A 20,291-nucleotide genomic window follows, 5' to 3' on the forward strand; every position below is an offset into this window, starting at 1 on the left:
CCCTCACTATTCACCTGAAGTTCGATCATGATGGACACACACAAACAAGTGCTGAAAGAACTTCAAAAGGTCAGACGACCAAATGTGATTGACCCAACACTCGTTAGAGCGGCTCAGTTATCGGACATCAAAGTGCTGAACAAACCAAGGGATTTCGTCGTAAAAATGTTCAGTCAGCAACGTCTTCTTCTACAGAATAAAGTTCAAAAAGCGATCCTGGTTGTTAATCACATGCTAGCCCATGTCATAAACTGGACAAAGTGGATTGGCAAATTGATTGTCAGAACAATGCGTCATGTTCAAAGAAGCAACGGTCAAGAGAGACACAAAAGAAGGCTGAGCGAATGTCCACCGATCTAACCAATCAGAACGTAAACAATTGGCGTGACGTCAGATAGCACAAGGATAGCACAGTTTTTCCCGCTCGCTGAATTCTGATTGGTCAGTTTAAATTTCAGTAGCTCTCGCCGTATGCAAGGAGAGAAGGAGGCTCCCGGTCCAGCCCTTGGGATATGTCATGTCCACGAAAGTTATTTTTAGACTAGCGGAGGTCTTCCGAGACGTCCGCATGCAGGCCAACCTCGGTCCGATGTTTGAAAGAAAATATATATTCATCAGCCTTTCACGTGGCCATCATTTTCTCTTTTCACTAAGAACCTGAGAGCGAGGCAGGCTGCATGCGGACGTCTCAGAAGACAGACTTCCGCTAGAACAAAGACTACCGCTCGTCTAAAAATAACTTTCGTGGACATAACATATCCCGGCCAACGCCTTGAGCCTCCCTCTCTGTCCCCTCATTTTCTCTTGGCCAGGTCATTATCTGAGTTCATATTGAGCCCAGAGAGGATATAGATATGACTAAAGTTAATATATGAAAGCCATATATATTTGAACCGCGGAGATAATCAAGTTAATGCTGAAATCTTCAAGCTATCCTTTCGTTACTGTTCATGCAAGTAACGTTAATTCAGTAATAACTGCGATGATCAGCCTTAACTTGATTTTCTCTGCAGTTCAATTATAGAGCGAGTTTCAATCGAGTGTTGTAAAACCAAAACCAAAGTAGTTACTTTAGCGAATCAAATTGGACGGAGACAATCAGTAAACCAATCAAAACTCGAAGTAATTACACGTAGCCGACATAAAGCGCGGGAAAATGTATGTTCACGCGCAACCCACGATTGGTTTTGGTTTCACTTCTGATTGGTTGAAAAAGTGGCGCGAGAACTTTGAACCAATCACGGAGAGAAGTAATGCAAAACCAAAGCAAGGTTTTTCCCCTGGTACTCCGGTTTTCCCCTCTCCTCAAAAAAAAACAGTTGATTTGATTTCAGCCGATTTGTTGTGTCCCCAATAAGTAAGGTACTCGTAATCAAAAACATGAAACAAACAGCGGCTACAAACATAATGATAAAGCGCATTTTACTTTTCACCTGACGTTTCGTATGCTACAACATACATCTTCAGAAGTGACGGTTGAAAAAATTCAAAGATGATATATATAAAATTAAGAAGACTAGTAACTAGAGAGAATAAGATAAAAAAAAAATAAGATAAATAGATAGCAGTGAAAACTGACCGTTTACTAAAGCCACAGTTTTTCACTGCCAACGTTTTCGTTTAACGCTGGTTTAAGGTCACGTATTAATAAAGTATTAATTAAGGTACTCGTGCCCGGCTGAATAAGTTATTATTATTATTATTATTATTATTATTATTATTATTATTATTCTTGTTTATTTCGGAATTGACTCTTGATTCGGAATTTCGGAATTGACTCTTCATTTCAAACCACGTGATGTTCCAAGATTTTCCTTTTGTTTTTTCATAAGTTATGCATACATACGCACGTGCACAAGATGATCAAAAGACGAACGGCTCGCATAACATTTCACATAAATGGCACTTGACCCGTTCCAATTTTACCCGTTCTGTTCCAAAACAGATCCATAGCCGCCTATGGACCTTTTTCGGAACGAGACGGATAAAAACCGGCTCCGTACCCACATCATGTTTTGTTTCCTTTTCAACATGTAAACGCCCGCAGTGTTTTCGGCGCCGATTTGGAACACTTTTTCTGAGCCTGTACTGCTCTTAGTCAGTTGTTTATTCGTGTTAGGCCACAATTCTTTGACAAAATGGCGTAGAAGACGTTGCTAGATATATATGGTGCGGAAACCAAACAACATTTTAGATTCAGCTAAGTCACAAGTTCTGTTAATTATCGCGCGCTCTATGGTGCCAGGCTCGAAAATAGAGAAAAAACAACGTGTAAACGGTCTCGTAACCGTTCCAAAGAGCCTTTTTCTGTCGGGTACTTTACAAAACTTGTACGTGTAAACAACAGACTTTGTCTGGAACCGGTGCTTGTTTCTACCTTAGCCGTTCCTTCTCTTTTGACGAGTAAAAGGGCCTGAAGTCAAATCAAACATTGGTTTTTGAGGAGAAGGATAATCGCGGTATCCGGAGAAAGACCTCTTAGAGCAATGGACAGCTGAATGGAGAGAATTGTGATATATGAAGCCGAAGCTGAGGCGAGTGCTCTCACCACATCAGCGCCTGCCGTGCTTCTCAAAACCATAAACAAACAGGCAAAGAACTACCCAATTTAAAAGAAACTTATTATGGAGGAAAAAAGAGATTGCCATGACGTACCTGGCGGAAAACCAAAGTAAACAAAATATTATTACAAATAAACCTACAAATAAAACAAGCTTCTTTAAAATCAAGTGAAGCATTAAATATAGACCCAAGGGTAAAATTCATCGTCGTCTTCGGAGTCCATTCCAGTTTAGGCACATTGTCGATTTTTGTTCGCAAAATGACTCTATAAAAACACAACATTCGTCTTTAAATCATGAAAATTTAACTCATTTATAGCCATTATCGTCATCACTATCGAAATGTTTAAAACTTGCGAGAAGGTTTTTCTGCTAACACAATAAAGCAACTCTATTTGTGAACGCATCTCTCCGGGATCTAACGTATCCCCCACAATCACTGAAGCGGTTTAGCCCACACTTAGATTATTCGCCCACACATGTCAGTTACGAAGGAAAGAAATCTTCATCGAAATATAGCTTTTATAAACTTTATGCCGTATAACACGGTCGAGGGTCGTAACAAGGGAGGAACGGCTGTCCATATCTGTAGTTGTCTGTTGAATTGCAGTGTTTCTGCTGTTAGCTTCAAAAGCAACCGCGTTAATCCTTTTGACAGTGATTTATCGGTGGATGAGGCTGTTTAGCCTTTGAACAACTGTGGCACGGCGCAGTGGATTTTAATTATCAAGCAAAGACTCGATTACGGGAATTGCCGGAAAAACAGCGAGTCCAAGGCGGGTGACTGCTGTTATAATAATAAATTAGCTAAAAAAAGAGATTGCATGTGTCAGAGTCCTACATGGCATATCGCTCTAAAAGCTCGCGTGATTATCAACCGACGGCTATGTTTTTGAAACGGATGATTTAAAATTAGCCCTTACCGACAAAGTTATCTTTCCAGTTCTGGTTTGATTATCCTCGATAATTAATTCCCCGTGATCTGGTAAGACCCGACCTTTAATACTTAAAAGATTCAATTAAACTGAATTGAACTAAAGAGAGTTCCGCAGTCACGGGCGGTTCCGGCTTAGTGCCATGTTTGTTCCACGCTGCTCATGCATTCAGCTATGGTATTGTCATAGTTCGAATAAAGACAAAAACAAATATGTGGAAAAGGAAATCGTGTTATAAGAGAGTACAAAGAAAAACGAAATGCTGAGATAAAAAAATGCATTCTTTGGCGCTAAGGTAAATGCGAAGTGAAAGAGCTCATCTAAGGAACTTAAATTAATTTAAGGACATCTTCACTATTACTTAGTATCTGTCTGTTAACTATTTCGGTTGTAGTGAGCAATAAGCGTCACCGATTAATAAAACGGAAACAGATCGGACGATTTCCTCATGAGAGAGAACACAACTTTCTTTCTCCAAGAAAATAGTGATGGTCTGTTTTAATCTTTGATGTGCGCTTTTAATTCCAAGACTTATTACGACTAAACATTCATTTTCCTTATCCGATCTTTTGAATAATCGCAGGAATATAAACCAGTTCGGTATGCGTCACATGATAAGGGGGTTTTGGAGTTACAGCTTGTGGTTCTGAGAGAGCCTTCTCGCAGGCTAGAAATTACTTGGCTGTGGAAATGAAGCAAACCCATTTAAAACTATGAAAGTGAAAGGGTTTTTTAATGCCGGGGAGGGGCCCGTGTTGCCCAATCCTACAAACTATGCAGGCTGCATCACTCTGGGCGCCATAGCGCAATTGTTTTTTGTTTCGGATTTTCCTTTTTTTTTCCCTTTCTGTTATGTTTAAACCGCTTTGTGGTTTTAGAGTTACCTTTTTTGCGGTTCACTGTGTTTTGACAAGTTTCTCCACGTTCTAAGTCTTTCATAGGATTTAAACGGACGAATTTTCAGACTTCTACAATGTCAGCGTCCGCAGGGCTGGCACAAATTGGACCGTCACATCCCAAATGCGCTCATCAGGCAGGTCTCCGCGACGATGAAATTTCTTCTTGATGGTTTTTACACTTATGGTCTTTTACTGAAGGCCTAGAAGTAAGTAAATGCCCTTGTTATGAGTTTTCCTCAGAAGGAGGAAATGACAATGAACACGCACAGGGAGTTCAGTGAAAATCGTCTCCTCTTTCCTCACCAATTTAGCCTCTGACACTTTGAATTCGTCTTCCCCATCGTCGGAAACTTGATAAGGCTTATAGTCTTGATCATCAACATCGGCGTCTTCAAACGACTCATCAGCTACCAGCGGGTCAGGGGATTTCCTCAGATGTTCTTCCTCAAAATTCTTAGGTGCATATTGAAGTAACTTCAGTGGAGGAATATCTACAAGATTGCACTGTTCCTAGAAGTCAACATGCATTTGAGGCTAACTTGAGTTCTTGTGGACGATAAATTTATACATAATACACTGAGAAAAGTGACTCAATTTAATTTAATTTTAACTCAAAATGTAGTCAGTTACCTTTACTGGGATAGGTGGAACGCATGTAACTTGGTTTAGTTCCTCTGTTCAACTTTTGATTTTGTCAGTTGTAATCGGCTGACTCAAACTCTACATTTAGTTCAGATGACCTTTTAGAATGTCTCCCACGGTGTTCAGACTTGTGGATGGCAATTGATCCCGGCTGTCCTTGTGCCATTGCGCATGAATAGCTGTAAAACACAAAATATCACTGCTGCATAAACATCAAGTGGAACTCTTGTAGTTAAAAGGAGTAAACTTAAAACCAGGAAATATCAACAAAATAATTGCTTTGTCACGCATTCAAACAAAAGTGGAAATCCAATAATCGTACCCCGTTTGCTGTTAATTTTGCCAAGGTTCTGCTTTGTCGTTTTGGAGCGGTCAGGTATACCTGACCTCGTCGGCCACCATCTCGCTCCCTTCGCCAGTATACGCGGAGAGTTTACGCTTCTTTTGACGGGCAGGTTTCAGCTGCTGTGGAGAAAGAACAGTCTACCTTGTCATGCGTTTCTCAACACCTTTGAAGCCGGCACAACCAGCCGCTTTCATTCCATATACGTGATAATTTTCAGGAGTGATATGATCCTGCAAACATGACCCGTACCTCAGTAGTTTCCATAAGTCCGACTGTGTTTTTTAGACGCACAACCGAAATCCAATGTCGACTATTTTTTTCTTCCGTTGGGAATTTCTGCATTCTCCTTATCGCAAAACATCAAAACATGCACAGCACTCAGTTCAAGGGCTATTCTTTTTTCTCTTTACTCCCCAGTTTTACCTCCATTTCGTCAAATTTACTTTTCAAAAGGTGTTTTGGGAGGTGGTTTATGTTAGGGTTTGGCGATGGAATTATGAGTGTGCAGATCAGTAATAGGAGATAATATAGAGTTTCCGATCTGAGAAAATTCGGGAGTCAACAGGACGTAAACATTCTTCAGCTGGGTTTCATAATTTTGCATCAGTTTAGGGTTATATCATTGTCACGTAAACAAGAGGAGAATCTTGGAAAGACTTGCTCTCAAGATAATTGCTATGGTTTTAATTTGAAAATTATAATTTTTGATTTAAGGATTTTTGTGTGTAAAACTCGGTTCCAAGCACAAAAAGAGAAAAAGAGGTCCAAAATACCTTATCCCAAAATGGCCGCCACTTAAATATTATTTTGTTTTTATTCAAATTAGACCTTGATGCCTGAATTTTAAGCTTAAGAAGGAGGCATCAAGCGCTAATTTGAATAAAAAGAAAAGAATATTTAAATGGCGGCCATTTTGGAATAAGGTGTATATGGCGTTCTGGGCAACCACTTCGAGAAACTCTCACGAGGAGAACGCGTTTGACCTCACTTGGTCACTCCAGTTCACAATTCACCATCCCCACTACTAGTCTCCGAAACCACCAGGAAGAGACGACTTGAGAGACACGAAATGCGCTGGAAAGAGAGTGGCTGTCCAATGAAGACGTAGAGCTTACTGGCCCCATACAGTAAGAAGTGGGTCTGCCTAATGTGCGAGCCACGCGAATTTCGCATTTAAGTCTAAGCACCCATTTCAAATAGCGCTGATAAACAGTTATTAAGTCTAAGCACCCATTTTAAAACGGTTAACTATCAATAACTGTGTGACTCGCATGCTCACTCGCAGTCATGGCTCGCATGGCTCGCAGCCATGACTCGCATGGCTCGCCCCTTGGCTCGCATGGCTCGCATGGTTCGCTGGCTCGCACATTAGTAAAACTCGAAAGAAGTGGTCTACTCTAGTAAAGGCCCCATGTCACCAAGCTTAGTAATCGAGGATCCTCGTAATCGAGAGGCTTTCAATTCTTCCACGAGACCTGAGGCCGGTTGCACGAAGCCTGGTTATCGCCAACCTATACAATACAATACAATACAATACATACTTAATTGACCGCTCCCCATAGGGGCTTTTCAGGGCCAATGAAACAATCAACGAAACAACAGAACACAACAACAACATCTGTTAAGAATCCCAACTGGCCGGAGGCAAACCAGTTGGCTATTTACAAGTGCAGCTGGGAAGTTGAACCAGGGACTACCAGGATCAAATTCGACGAGTGGTTAGAGCGGGTCTTGAACCCGGGATCTCCGGATCTCAAGGCAAGCGCCCTAACCACTGGGCCACACTGCCAATTGCCAATTGCACTATCCAGTGGATAGTGATTTACCCGGTGGATTGCGTTATCCACCTTTTTTAACACCTGGGCCATGTGTTTACACAGCCGCAATGACTATGGATAACACATCGACTCCATCAAATTCATGAAAGGTATAGCGCAAACAATCAGGTGATCAAGAAAATAAATTTTAATTTGTCCCAACATTTGTGTCAGAGACCTCCCGTGACTTATAGAAGAACGTAATTCCCTTTGCGTTTCGCAAGGCCGCGCAAGATGTGGGCGCCTTAAATTCGATTGAATCATGTTTCTTGTAGACATCTAAATATTTAAAAAATAAATTTTAAAGTTCGTGCACACCGCTCTGAATTCAATACTAAACGGTTTGAACAACAAAACCAGAGATAAAAAACACCTATCATGTTATCTATGTTTTGATACTGAACCTGCACAAACATGCCGTAGGTGTATAAACCAAGACATAATGGTGATAATAGCTGTGCTTAAGTTTCGGGCAACATGCCATATTGACCTGCTGAAGGACTTATCGTTTACGATTGGCTCATTTAGGGCTGATGATGGGGCATATCAAACTCATATCTGGATCGACATCCATTTATGGACCTCTCAACCGCCAGAGCCAAAATAAACAGCGTTATTGTCGCCTCGTTGGCACTTACTTCGTCAAACAATTTTTCTTTCCCTGCGTGTCGTAGTTCGAAAAGATATTTTCTATTTAACTCTATCTCCCTATTGAGGCTTAGAGCAGAAATTATTTATTTTGGGAGGAAGTCATAAAAACTTCTCTGCGACCTCCCCTTTTTACTGAGCTATAGTTAGAACTGTCTAGTCTTCCGTTGGTCAATAAATTCTCTTTTCTTTCGAATCTATTGTAGTTTTTGTAAACAAAAGCTTTTAAGCCAACATTATCATAATCAGTTATTCTTTTTGAAGTCTATTAGTAAGGAAAACCATTCGTTGCTATTTGTGTCTTTTCAACGTACCACTGGAAGTGAAAAGAGAGAGGCAACCAATCTGCGAGAAAATTGTGCTGGTTCATGGCGTGTTTGTTCTTCAATTAACTTTCATGAGACTATTAACCATCGCCCATTTAAAATAAACATTAAACAAAAATGCCTCAGTAATTAAACTACGACTCTTTCATCAAACGCCGTGATTGGGTAATGTTTCGCGGTCATACTGATTTTCAACCATTCACTAAAGACTGGCGGCGGCTTACCGTCCACACACGTGACACAGCTGTCAAATATTTGTACCAGTAGATTACTCGAGGCCGGGGAATCGAAGCTCGCGCGTGCATTAGTGAAATATGTAAATCGGATCTGTCGCATGAAATGATAACATACATTACTAGCCAGCTGTTACACGTGTACCGACTGATATGATGACATTCAGTCACTTGAAGAGCTATGGTGTCAATTTAAAGTAACCTGAAAGCACACCGTAAACCCTGTCTGACAACAAGATGTTGTTTTGTAAAGTAGCATGGCTTTACGCTGTCGCCTCTATAGGTTTGTGATCTAGTCTTCAAAGTTGTTGACGGTTGTTAAGACAGTTTAATCGTTTTGCTGGAAATCTGTGCGCCTGATCCGAGTTTCATTTAGGCAGTTCTATTGTTCTTTTTTGATCTCTAGGCGTCGCAGTTAGAGCATTTAAACTGACCGCAAGTAGGAACGTGATCACAGTGAATGTTAGACAAAATGCCACTCTGCAGTGGACTTACGAGGTTTCTCCTGGAGAGACGTACCAGATCTTGTGGGGAAAGGGTGACGGTGATGGAGGAAAGAAAATGGGAGACGTTTTATTCCGGAAAAGATCATCAGAACCGACAGCACAACCTTCGTCGCAAATGCCTGCAAAATATGCAAACAGAGTGAAAATTCTGGGCAAAGCTTCCCTTTTCATCCAACGGGTTGATCTGTCAGACGCGGGTTTCTACCTCTGCCAGATAAATGGAGATTTTGTCACTCTGAGGAAAGAGATAAATTTGACCGTGATTGGTAAGATGCTTCGCGTCTATTCATAAGAGAAATTAAGATTATTTAGCGAGAGTGTAACTGCGCTCTTTTGGTGTTAGTCCGGCTAATTGCTCTCTTAAGGTTGTTTGTAGAGTACAAAGCAATGAACGCATTTTGTCGTTCAAGCTTATTTAAATAGAGTAACCGAGAAAGCTCTCAAGCATCTGATCTACAACTTGATCGAGAGCAGATCAAGATAAAACCGTAGGATACCGATCATGCACAAATCTGTTATCCAGTGGAAAGCAAAGGTATAAACAACGAGATGACGGAGTATCTTCAAAACCGCTGTCTGGTTACATGGAGTTCACTCGCTGCATTTATTTCAATAAAAATACCAGTTTAGTGGGACCATAGTTACTATGATGGGACGCGCAGTATTGCATGGGTCACCATATCTGCATTCTCGGTGACAGAAGGCATTTCCGCTTGTCAACCATAGGTATTAACACGCTCAATGTTAGCAGTTTGTTTTCATTTTGCTCCATCTTTATCGTCTGTTTTATTTGTATCCTTTAACAGTCTCGAACTTAAAAATTTTGGTTTTTAAATCATCCAAGAAGAAAAAAAAAAGACTGATTAGAAAAGTAGACTTTCAAACTCGGATTAATCACAGACTTTCAAAGCGCAGTAAATTTGAGAAGAACAAGAATAACATTTTACGCTTGGTTGCCTTCCATTTAGTTTTCTTTGGCGCTGCTGAAGCATTTGCAAAGATTTGATATGCGTCTTTCTCGTTCTCAAGAACAAACATATCTGTCTCGCTTTCAAGAAAGCGCCCTGTAATTTGTCTGTGTTTTTTTCCGCGGCGATGATCTGGCTCAGATCATCTTGATTTTAATTGGTATCTGAACACCAGTATTTGCAGCGCACGCGAATGATATTGACATTGCTGATTTTTCAGTATCCACGTGCAAAATTCGCATATCGATTAATTTAAGTTCTTGCAAATATTTTTCAATTCGAAAATCCAACACTGCCCCAATTTCGGTTGGACAAATATTGCTTCAGATGAATGGGATTCTAATTGAATTGTAGAGGTACGTAGGAATAATATTCGTACGCGCAAAGGGGTAAGCGATAAAGGAGCAGAAACGCTGCGTGAAATTGATTTGTAATGGAGTTAAGAATTCAGATTGTGATCATTTTTTGTTCCAAACATAGTAAGGGTCTTTTAAAATGATATAGTCTAAAGGATTAACTTTTGCGTGGATTTCTCTATCACAGGTGAAAGAGGATCTGAGAAACATCCCTGTAGGTTTACATGTCATGCAGAGCAAAACAAAGCTCCCTGCCACTAAAATCCGACGGTCGGGCATTAAGAATGAATTCGCGGCAATTTTACCGCTTTAACCATTGTAAAGTGGAAATAAAAATACAACCGTTGGAAATAGCCAGGGCTTTGTTTTGTCTCTCCCTCAAATATTTAACTTTTGCGTTCAAGACTATTCTGTTTTCACGAATTCACCATGTTTAATTTTTCATAAACAGCTGTCCTAATTTATGACAGCTCGTTAAATACATGTACAGACCCCTAAGTGGTTATAATTTAAAGGCAAAGTGAATATTATTCAATCCACTTTGCCAAATAGAACGGTTTTCATGTCACAAGTGACAAATAGTAATAGACTTAAAAATAGTCTTTTTTGATTTGAATGTCACTAGTTTTCTGGAAAAAAACATTTTCACGGTTCAGGATTTTGAAAGATGTCATTTTTGGCGAAGGAAATTTACAAGTTTCAAGGTCAATAATTTTTACTTTACAAAATCTACCCACTTCTGAGGCATATTATAAAGAGACAACTGGACCTGGCTGGACTCTGGACTCTGGATCGTGAACCAAAAAATTCAATTTAAAAAAAATGGCAACAAGCAAATTCACTTTCAACTTAATCAAATAGTTCAATAGGTAGAAGAAGAAAGCTGGTTTGGCCAGCCAAAATATAGTACATTACTAAATCAAATCTATGTTAGATTGGCTCTTGCTCAAAATAGTCAGTTTAACAGTTAACTGACACCATTATCTGTAAGCTGAAGAACAAAAAGGAATTAACAAGAAAATGCATTAGGGTTGGTTGTTTGGAACGCATGCTATTCTGTGGTGCTGTGCTCTGATGTCAAACATGGACTGTACAGCGGCTGCCAGAGGCACCTTTGAATGCTTTCAGCCGGATATCATGAGCTGCGCCCTTTCGCAATTCAGTCCCCAAGACTGCAAGAAAAGGGTGATTAGCACTGCCAGTTATGTATTATTATTATTATAATTCAACTCCGCAGACTAATTTCACTCTTATGTGTTGTATTGGCTTTTGTGTTCATTGTATTTTATTTTGTCTCTGAGAATCCCACTGCACTGTTTTCTTAAACAAATGATTTGCTTTACACTGCCAAGAGGACCTTTTACAAAGAGCTTTTCAGTGTTGAAGATTGGTTGATAACAAGGTAATTGCAACATTTGCCTTTTGTCTTTGGCAGCACTTACTGTTACAGTACAGTTGTTTAACTTCTTGTTATCTTACTCTAAACCCTAAACCAAAACTCTGGCACAGCAGTGGTTTTATTCACCAAACAACTAACACTTATGCATTGTCTGGTCATCCTTTCTGTTCTCCGGCTTTCAGATAATGGTGTCGTTTATCTATTAAACTGAATATTGAGCAAGAGCCAATACAACATAGATTTGATTTAATAATGTACTATATTTTGGCTAGCCAAACCAGCCTTTTTCCTTCTATCTATTGAACTATTTAACTTAAGTTGAAAGTGAAGTTGCTCGTTGCCTTTTAATTTTTTTTTAAATTGAATTTTTTGGTTGATAGCCCAGAGTCCAGTCCAGAGTTTATGATATGCCCACATCTGATGAGTCATTATCAATACAAATTTGTCGCAAGTGCTTGAATTAAAAGTAATTCAGGTTTTTTCAAGTTCAATCATATCTACATGGCCTTTTTGTATGAAACAGGGTGAATGAGTGAGAAATGTTAAAATCTTGAGCACCATTGTTGTGACACTCAGTACACTTTTACTCAATTCCCCCTTCAATGTTAGTATTCAGTGACTTAGTCTTGGTTCAACTTTGGATGTGGAAGGAAGCAAGTAAGGCTACTTGCTTTCAAGCTGGAACTTGAATTTATTACGATTTATGGGTGACATTGTGGGTTTAAGTCATTTATTTTTAATTATTGTTTACTAGAAAACATAATCCAAGAGTGTATTTGTTTGACTTTGTAGGTGAAATATACAAAAGATATTGAATTTGCCCATTTTTTAAGATTTTCCTTCTTGAGTGATCTCCAAAATGTACCCTTTACAGCAATAATAATAAGAGAGCCATTTGTAAACATACTTGTATATTGTAAACAATAGACAATTTTTTAAGCCTTGTCAACAGAAACCAAAACAGGCTATTACAGAGTGTGACTACCAATAATTAAATATAATTTCCAAGGACTTACATGTAAGAGTCTAAGAATGTTAAAAAACAGTGTATATCAGCTTCACTCATTCAAACTCAAAATGTGCCTAGAAAAAAAATTAAAAATGAAACTGTTAAATGTTAAAAGCATGTTTTATAGTAAGAATATTATTATTGTTGTTTACAGATTGAGCAAAGATTTCTAAAAAACTTGATTATTTCAGAAATTTTGGTGAAAATATGCAAATTTTCTATGGGGAGAAGAATTTTAATAAATTATGGATAAGGATTACTCACAAACACAGGCTGCTGAAGGAAAAGTGAAAAGCCATTGTGGCAGTATTATTGTCTAAGGAATTATGAATTTCCAGCTGAGCCAAGATTTTGCTTATATGAAAATGCACACCAGTGTTTGAGTGCCAAAATACTGTACGTGACCTGTACAAGCATCAAAATTTAAACATTGGTATCCCAGCTGTTATATTTTATAGGTGGATTATTGGTGAATTCTTAAAGGAGATTATTTTGAGACAAGAAAGGTGTTAATGTCAAAGTAATGCCTTGTGAGATTAACAGTAAATTATGATCTCTTCAACCAATAACACAGGTATCCCCAAATTTCAAATGATTTTGGCTTGTTAACATACTTGTTGGTCACTAAAATTTTACTGAAAGGAAAAAAATAAGACCATATAATTAACCAGCACGGATGTTTTGATTTTGATCTTGGCATGATGCCACTCTTATTCATTCCATAACTTACTAAAAATGAAAAGGTTGGGATTGCATGGAAACTGAAAACACAATATTTGTTTGTGTTAAGTTGTTGGCAAGGAGTAGTTTTATTAATGCCAGCTATAAATGTCCCTTCTGCTTTGGATGAATTAGTTGCATTGTAATTTATGAAAAATATAAATCTTAAAGGGGCAGTGTCACATTTTTTGGTCAAACTTCAAACCACTAAAAGGCGTCATTGCTTCAATGAAAACAAAAATAATGTTTAATTTTTGTTGCCAATGACCATTGAAGTGCACTGAAGCTGTTCTTTGCAGCCAAGAATATTAATGGAGAGGATGGAAATGGATTGAAACTTGAAAAACTGGCCATTTTTTTTCAAGTTTGGAGACAGTGTCTTCAGGAAGACTCCAAAAATTAAACACGAATAGATCTTTGTGAGGAATGTTGTACATGTGAGATTAAGTGCTAATTTAGATTTTTACCCATTTTTGACTTAAAAAACAGGGAATTAAGCATGACACTGCCCCTTTAAGTTTTGATTGGTGAACATTCCCTTAATAATCTATCTAACTCACAAACAAACTCTTTCATTCAATTAATTTGATCACTATTGCATGAAGGGAGTCCTGGGGGCCTAGCGGTTAGAGTGATAAATAATCTCAATATTGCCACTTTAGTGGCCCTAAATTAAACTGGCAATGCCGTTGTGTTGATTTAAATTGGTCACTGTACACATCCCCAAATGCTTCAAGCTTTAAGTGTCATCACATTTAAAGGTTGTCTTCTCCACTGAACAAAAGTGTTGTTATGGGTGTGGCAATGGGTAGATACCGGTATATCATACTTTCGTAAAATTATGAGGTTTGGACTGAAGTGCTGTTATGGGTGTGGCAGTGGGTAGATAAATCATATTTTTGTAAAATGAGGTTTTGGGTTTTTCATCATTTCATGGTGAAGTACAATAATATTAAGGTATTATCATTTTTCTGGATGTTGTCTCGCCGATCTTGTGGTGTTGATTGCTTTCAAAACAACAACTGACAACAACATGAGACAGTCTATAATGCCTCATTATTGTTTTTAATCATATTTCAGGAAATTAAAAGGCAGGAAGAAGCAGGTACAAAAATTGCACGGGATCAAATCACTCACCTTGGATCAATGTAAAAAGTGATAAGGCCTCAAGAAATCACCCTGGCCCTAATCTTTAAGCTAACCGTGGTGAAATCAGGGCAAGCATCAAATAGCATTGGCTTACAAAACCATTTTTTGCAATCCGAGTTGATCCGGTTCGACTTTTGTACCTGTCCTTTTCAGGAAGTGTTAACATTTACCTAAACACAACTTTTGAAGACTAAGGTTTACACAGCAGTTTTTAATGTTAAGTTTAATAATTTACGACTACTGTGCACTCTGATCCCTCCCTCCCTGACTTTATGATCTGTTTAGAGTAGTTATTCGGATCAGTTACCGTTTAAAACCCATTGACTCCTAGGAGTGGGGCTTAGTAGATTTTACTCGTCAATGAGGGGTACCGGTAGTTCAGGAGTTATTTGGGGGGGGGGGGGGGGTGCTACTAGGGCAGTGCAGGTGCCTATTTAAGGAAGATGTACAGTGATCTTTAGAAACTATATATGAGCACTTTCCATTGAAACAGAAGTTTCAGGCAAAAATTTTAATACTTTAATGAAGCGAATGGAACAGCATTTTGTGGTTGTTGGCTTGAAACCAATCACATCAACAAGTTATTGATTCAAAATGTGAACAGCAACAAGGAAAGAACCAGTGGGATACATTTTTCCAGATATTCCAGAATTAACCATTTATACCCAAATTTATGATTATTTTTTCTGTAAAATTTCCATACCATTTGATTCCTTACCAAGTTTTTTCAAAATTTTTGGTTGAATGGAATAACCTCTTACTAACCGAGCGTGAGGGCTGTACTGGGGAATATTGGGCCTGAGGTTGTGGCAGTATGGACTGAGCACAGCAAGCTAAGGTCTGTACAAAAACGTCTGAGGGACAATTAATATTGCCCAATATGGTCCCGAGCAAGTGAGGTTAGTAAGTTGTTTATTATATGGCATTGTTTCTTTGAGCAATCGGCCCTTCACCACTTGGTGAATGTTTGTATTCTTTGTCTTCCATCAGCGAACTTTGAATGGCAGTCTTTTACATGTAAACTAAATTCCCCTTGCTTGCACGGTTGTAATAAATAATAGTAGTTACAATCATTGAGCAAAATGAAATGCTATTTCCATTTACTAACTTCTTATTATTTTCAATTGTAATCCCCCACTGTGTACTTCATTGATTAACTCTGTGGGCCAATAAGAGAAATAAGGCCTCAATTACTTTGATTCTGTTAAATTTGATTCCTTGTTTAATTGTAAAAAGTATTATGATAATGTTATTGTCATTATTCAATTCTATCCTGTGTTGCCAGTGGGATTCAGTTGGGAATATCAGAACCATAAGGAAGTCATGGTGATTGAGATCAAAGCAAGGTGTACTAGAGCTGCAACAAAGAAGGAAAAATTTAATCTTCTGCAGTTTTCTTTGTGTTATGAAAGCATCAAAAAAAAGAAAACTTGAGATCAGTTTCAAAATGAACATTATTTTTGGGTTGAATTCAGCCTGTCTCAAATAATGAAAGTTTCCATTCACATTGCAATCGTGTTGACAATCAGACATAAATTGATGGTACTCTGGTTTAAAGAAATTTGAATGTGGCATAAGAAATTGCAATTCAATTCACCCTCTCTTTTCTAAGTTTTACAAAGAACTTTTTTCATTTGTGCCTTTGCCACTCGGTAATTCATCAGTTTTTTTTTTATGGTTAATATTTCCTTGACAGAGGCGTTAAACTCTGGTTCAGAGCTGGGTTTTTTTTTTATTTTTTAGCTAAAAACAGTTTCCTTATTAATATTGGATGTAACGTAGCTTATGCATTTTCCTACGTGCACAGTTTCGATCTTATTTGTCCATACTTGGACATAAATTTGGTGTCGTAAAATCCCCAGCTTTGCTCGAAGGAAAAGAGTTGCAAGTTACATGCTTCAAGATCATGTGCTTCTGTTCCTTGATTAAATGAAGCCAGAAAGCTAAACACTGGGGGGATGACCCAAAGGTTGTTGACCTTTTGAAGTCAATTTGTTCATAACAGGATTTCCTCAGTAACGAACTTCATATGTTAATGAAACAAAGTGTAAGCCATATATAACAATTCCTGTGGAGCAACGTTTTAAGTTCATTCAAGCCAAGAGTGAAACCCTGTTTACAGCCGTCAGGTCAGCTGGTTATTTACAAGGGGGTCAAGGAGTGTGACACTGGACCACCCTCTTTCTGAACAAATTAAATCAAGTTCAGTTCCTGTGGAGTCAAGCAGGCAACTTGCAAAGAAGTTGCATCAATGCAAATCTTAATTTCAAATTTATTTCAGATGGCATTCTTGCTAGTAACTTTTGTCTTGAATGTTAGCTTTCTTTCCTAATTAAGGGGGCTTTCCTTTCGTCAGAACTGGTTGGTCAGACCTGTCAGTTTGCAAAGAGAATGCAGCAATTTGAAGGAACACTTGCATGATAATCCCTTGCATTCTTCTGGAGGAGTATATATCATCCTTGAAATGTGTTATGGTAATTTGAAGATGCTGCAGAGTTAGTCCTCCCAAATGCCAGGTCTGGCCGGTCAGTTCTGTCAAATGGAAAGCATTCCTGTCTCCCATATTACTTGCAAATCTCTGTCATTCCCTGGTTTTACCATAGTAAACCTCTATAAACCTGTTCTCACACACTGCAGATCCTCCAAGGATTTTAACACAGTTACCATCTGAGCTAACCTGGATTGAAGGCGACACTGAAGAGCTCAACTGTGCCACAGATGGGAAGCCGAAGCCCAAGGTAACATGGCGCAAAGATGGTAGGGAAATCAAACGTGGTCGAAGAACAGCCAAAATTGCATTTAGATCAGTTAGTTACAAAGATGAAGGATTATACCAGTGTGCCGCGAAGAATATTGGAGGAAAGAAGACAACTGAAGTTCAGATCAATGTCAAATGTAAGTAATCTTACATACTATAAGGCTAGATAAGGTTTTTTTTATCTGGTTTACTTTGGACTGGACCCTAAAGGCAAAACCACTTTGGGGACGGATCAAGATTACCCACTTTTGTGCTGACATGGCAGCCACCATTGCTGGAGAAAATGTTGTTGTTCATTTAACCAACTGCCTTCGTTTAAATGAGAGGTGTGTGCCTTGGTTATTCAGGGGGTTGAATCGTGGTCAACCAAACCCTATATGTTTATAGAATAATATTTAATATCACTTCATGGCTACCAAATGCCTGCAACCCAGCCATGAGCCCTCATTTCAGATTACCAGTGACAATAATAGAATCCATGAAAGGAAAAAATAAAGGAAGGGGAAGGGTGGAGACTGCTTAAAAAGAAAATAAATGCTGAAGGCAAACTGCTCGAGAAGAAGAGGAATATGGTTGTGAAGATGCTGGAGCCATCCACGTGAGCACTTACATACATGTTTGAGTGCTGACTACTTTTCACTAGCGAGCGTCCACTTTACCACTGCCCTGTAAGGTTGTAACTGTGTTAAATTTTCGTTTAACTAAATTGAAAGGTAAGATAGCTGCTACAAATCTAGCCACAAACACCATAGCAGAAAAAAAAGGCCACTATTTTTTTAGTGATTACTGTTGTGTGTTACCAAGGAGCAAGGGTGGCACAGTCGGTTAGTGTGCGGCCTTCGTGCTTAAGGTCCCGAGTTCTATTCCCGGATCTCACATCCTTGTTTCGACTTCTTTCCTTTCAGTGTAGCCTAAGTAGCTTTAAATACCCTTAAAACGGAGCACTGATGGAAAAGAGGGGGGTAAAATAAGCGCACCATCGGCTTCCTGGGAGAGTACTCTTTAGAGAGTAAAGGAACTTCCGACGTTAAATAAGGTGTACCTTGACCTTACCCTTTATATTTTAGTTGATTATTATAATTATTATTATTGTAAATGCTCAAGATTCCAAATTAAATTGAATATTCACTCATCGCCAACTGGTTGGCTCAGTTACTGGTAGTTAAGTAGTGGACTATTGCACAGGGAGGTGCAATGTCAAAACTCTGGCTGGCTTAACACTTAGGGTCTTTACATATAAATATAAACTGAGGAGAAAGTGCTGCCTTTGTAACAACATCTGCTTAAAGTTCGGCTTTCTAGTCCTTTCAGATAAGGGCCATAAACCATAGGCCCCATCTCACAACAACCCTTCAATGTTCAAAACTCTTTGGTACATAAAGAGCCCACATACCGTACTATTCGCAAAGTGCAGGGCATGGAGTTTCCAGTGTGCTGGTCTATCCTCTGCGGGTTATCATGGTTGGGAGGGAAAACTCTTTCTGTTCTAAACTACACTAAAATCTGAGGCTGAACAAAGATATGCTACTGATGATGAATGATGATGTCATTGTCTATAGATGCACCAAAAGAGACCAATATCACAACCGATGCACCCCAAGATACTGTTGACGACGGGTCAATTATTATCATCACATGCAAAGCCCTTGGAAACCCTGCACCAGGCTACAAATTTTTCATCAATGGCAAGCCTATTAGAGATAGGACGGCTGAAAGATCTGGAATCCTTGAGATTACAGCAATGGGCTATGGGCAAAAGGGAATATATAGCTGTCGTCCAGAGAATGACAGAGGCACAGGACCAAGGAGTGAAGTTACAGTTTATGTGCGGTGTAAGTAATTCTTTCCTTTGCACAAATAAAAAGTCTTAAGAGGCACAAATACAGCCAGATGAAATCTGGCAAAGAGTTCTTTGGTCAGAAATTTGATAAACGTAGAGAAAAGGTAAAGTGGCCTTCACATGGCAAACTTGAGTTTGCAAACTCAAGTTTGACAAACATTTTTGACAACTGTTGTTGTGTCTTTCACACACCAACTTGAGTTTGCCAACATGAGTTGGCAAACTTGAGTTTGCCGTGTGAAGGCCGCATAACAGATGAACAAACTAGTCAATGACAGCATAACGTTAAAGCAGGTAATAATAATAGTAATAGTATCAGCAATAATAATTATAGTAATAATGATGGTAATAATAATAATAATAATAATAATAATAAGAAGAAGAAGAAGGAGAAGAAGAAGAATATTATTATTTCTCATCAACTACTAATACTACTACTACCACCACCACCACCACCAGCAGCAGTGCTTGAAATTAGCGGTGGTCCTGGTTACCAGAAGAAAAAACAACAGACGTCCCTGCCAAAAATAGAAAATGATTAACATAAGCAGCACCCATCTCACTTGTCTGGTTTCTATTGTCAATGTCCGATAGCAGTGTGAAGTGAGCAAGAATCAATTTGTTGCAGCTATGCATTTTCCTGTGTTTTGAATATCTGTGGCAAGTGACAATGTCACAAACATGTAAGTCTTAAACACAGACTTCCACAAAGAAACCACAGATGCACACTTAGAACTACTCAAACTCCAGTGATGTGATTCCATCTTAATATGGTGAGCATATTTACAATTTGATTGACAGTCACACTTCCTTGCAAAGTTTGCCTTGCATGGCCATGGGTCAACTGTTGAGATGAGGTATTTACATGTTAATGTGAAAGTTAAATTCTTGGGTGGCCATGCACTGTAATAGGCCTTTTTCGATATAATAAAATTCAGCTTGAAAGAGAGGTTTAGAGGTCAAAGACAAAGGAGAGTGGATGATAGGTAAATATTTTTCACATTCATTCCAATGTGTTTCTATTGTTTTGGTCGTCACTACCACAGGCAGTTTCCTAATGGGCAACCAAGCATTTAGCAGGGCAACCAAATTTACAGGTTTAGTTGCCTGGCTTTTGGAACAGGGACAACCTGGATTTTTTTATTTCAAGCACTGCTACTACTACTAATAATAATAACA

At 38.8% G+C, this 20,291-nt stretch overlaps 1 protein-coding gene and 1 long non-coding RNA gene across 2 annotated transcripts in view; both read left to right on the forward strand.

The window, feature by feature from the left end:
• Window positions 1–4,467: 4,467 nt before the first annotated feature.
• Window positions 4,468–6,055, forward strand: LOC138022911 (uncharacterized). The gene is made up of 2 exons (XR_011126679.1): window positions 4,468–4,601; window positions 4,707–6,055. It is a non-coding gene; the product is annotated as an uncharacterized lncRNA (long non-coding RNA).
• Window positions 6,056–8,439: 2,384 nt separating this feature from the next.
• Window positions 8,440–20,291, forward strand: part of LOC138022903 (receptor-type tyrosine-protein phosphatase S-like) — a 44,957-nt gene continuing 33,105 nt past the window's right edge. Inside the window, exons 1-4 of the mRNA XM_068869915.1 lie at window positions 8,440–8,690; window positions 8,814–9,179; window positions 17,152–17,409; window positions 18,832–19,104. Coding sequence (XP_068726016.1) covers window positions 8,645–8,690; window positions 8,814–9,179; window positions 17,152–17,409; window positions 18,832–19,104 — 943 coding nt within the window. The 5' untranslated portion in view covers window positions 8,440–8,644. The remainder of the gene's footprint in view (window positions 8,691–8,813; window positions 9,180–17,151; window positions 17,410–18,831; window positions 19,105–20,291) is intronic.

The sequence above is a fragment of the Montipora capricornis genome, chromosome 11, assembly GCF_036669925.1.
Source record: "Montipora capricornis isolate CH-2021 chromosome 11, ASM3666992v2, whole genome shotgun sequence".
NCBI lineage: Eukaryota > Metazoa > Cnidaria > Anthozoa > Scleractinia > Acroporidae > Montipora > Montipora capricornis.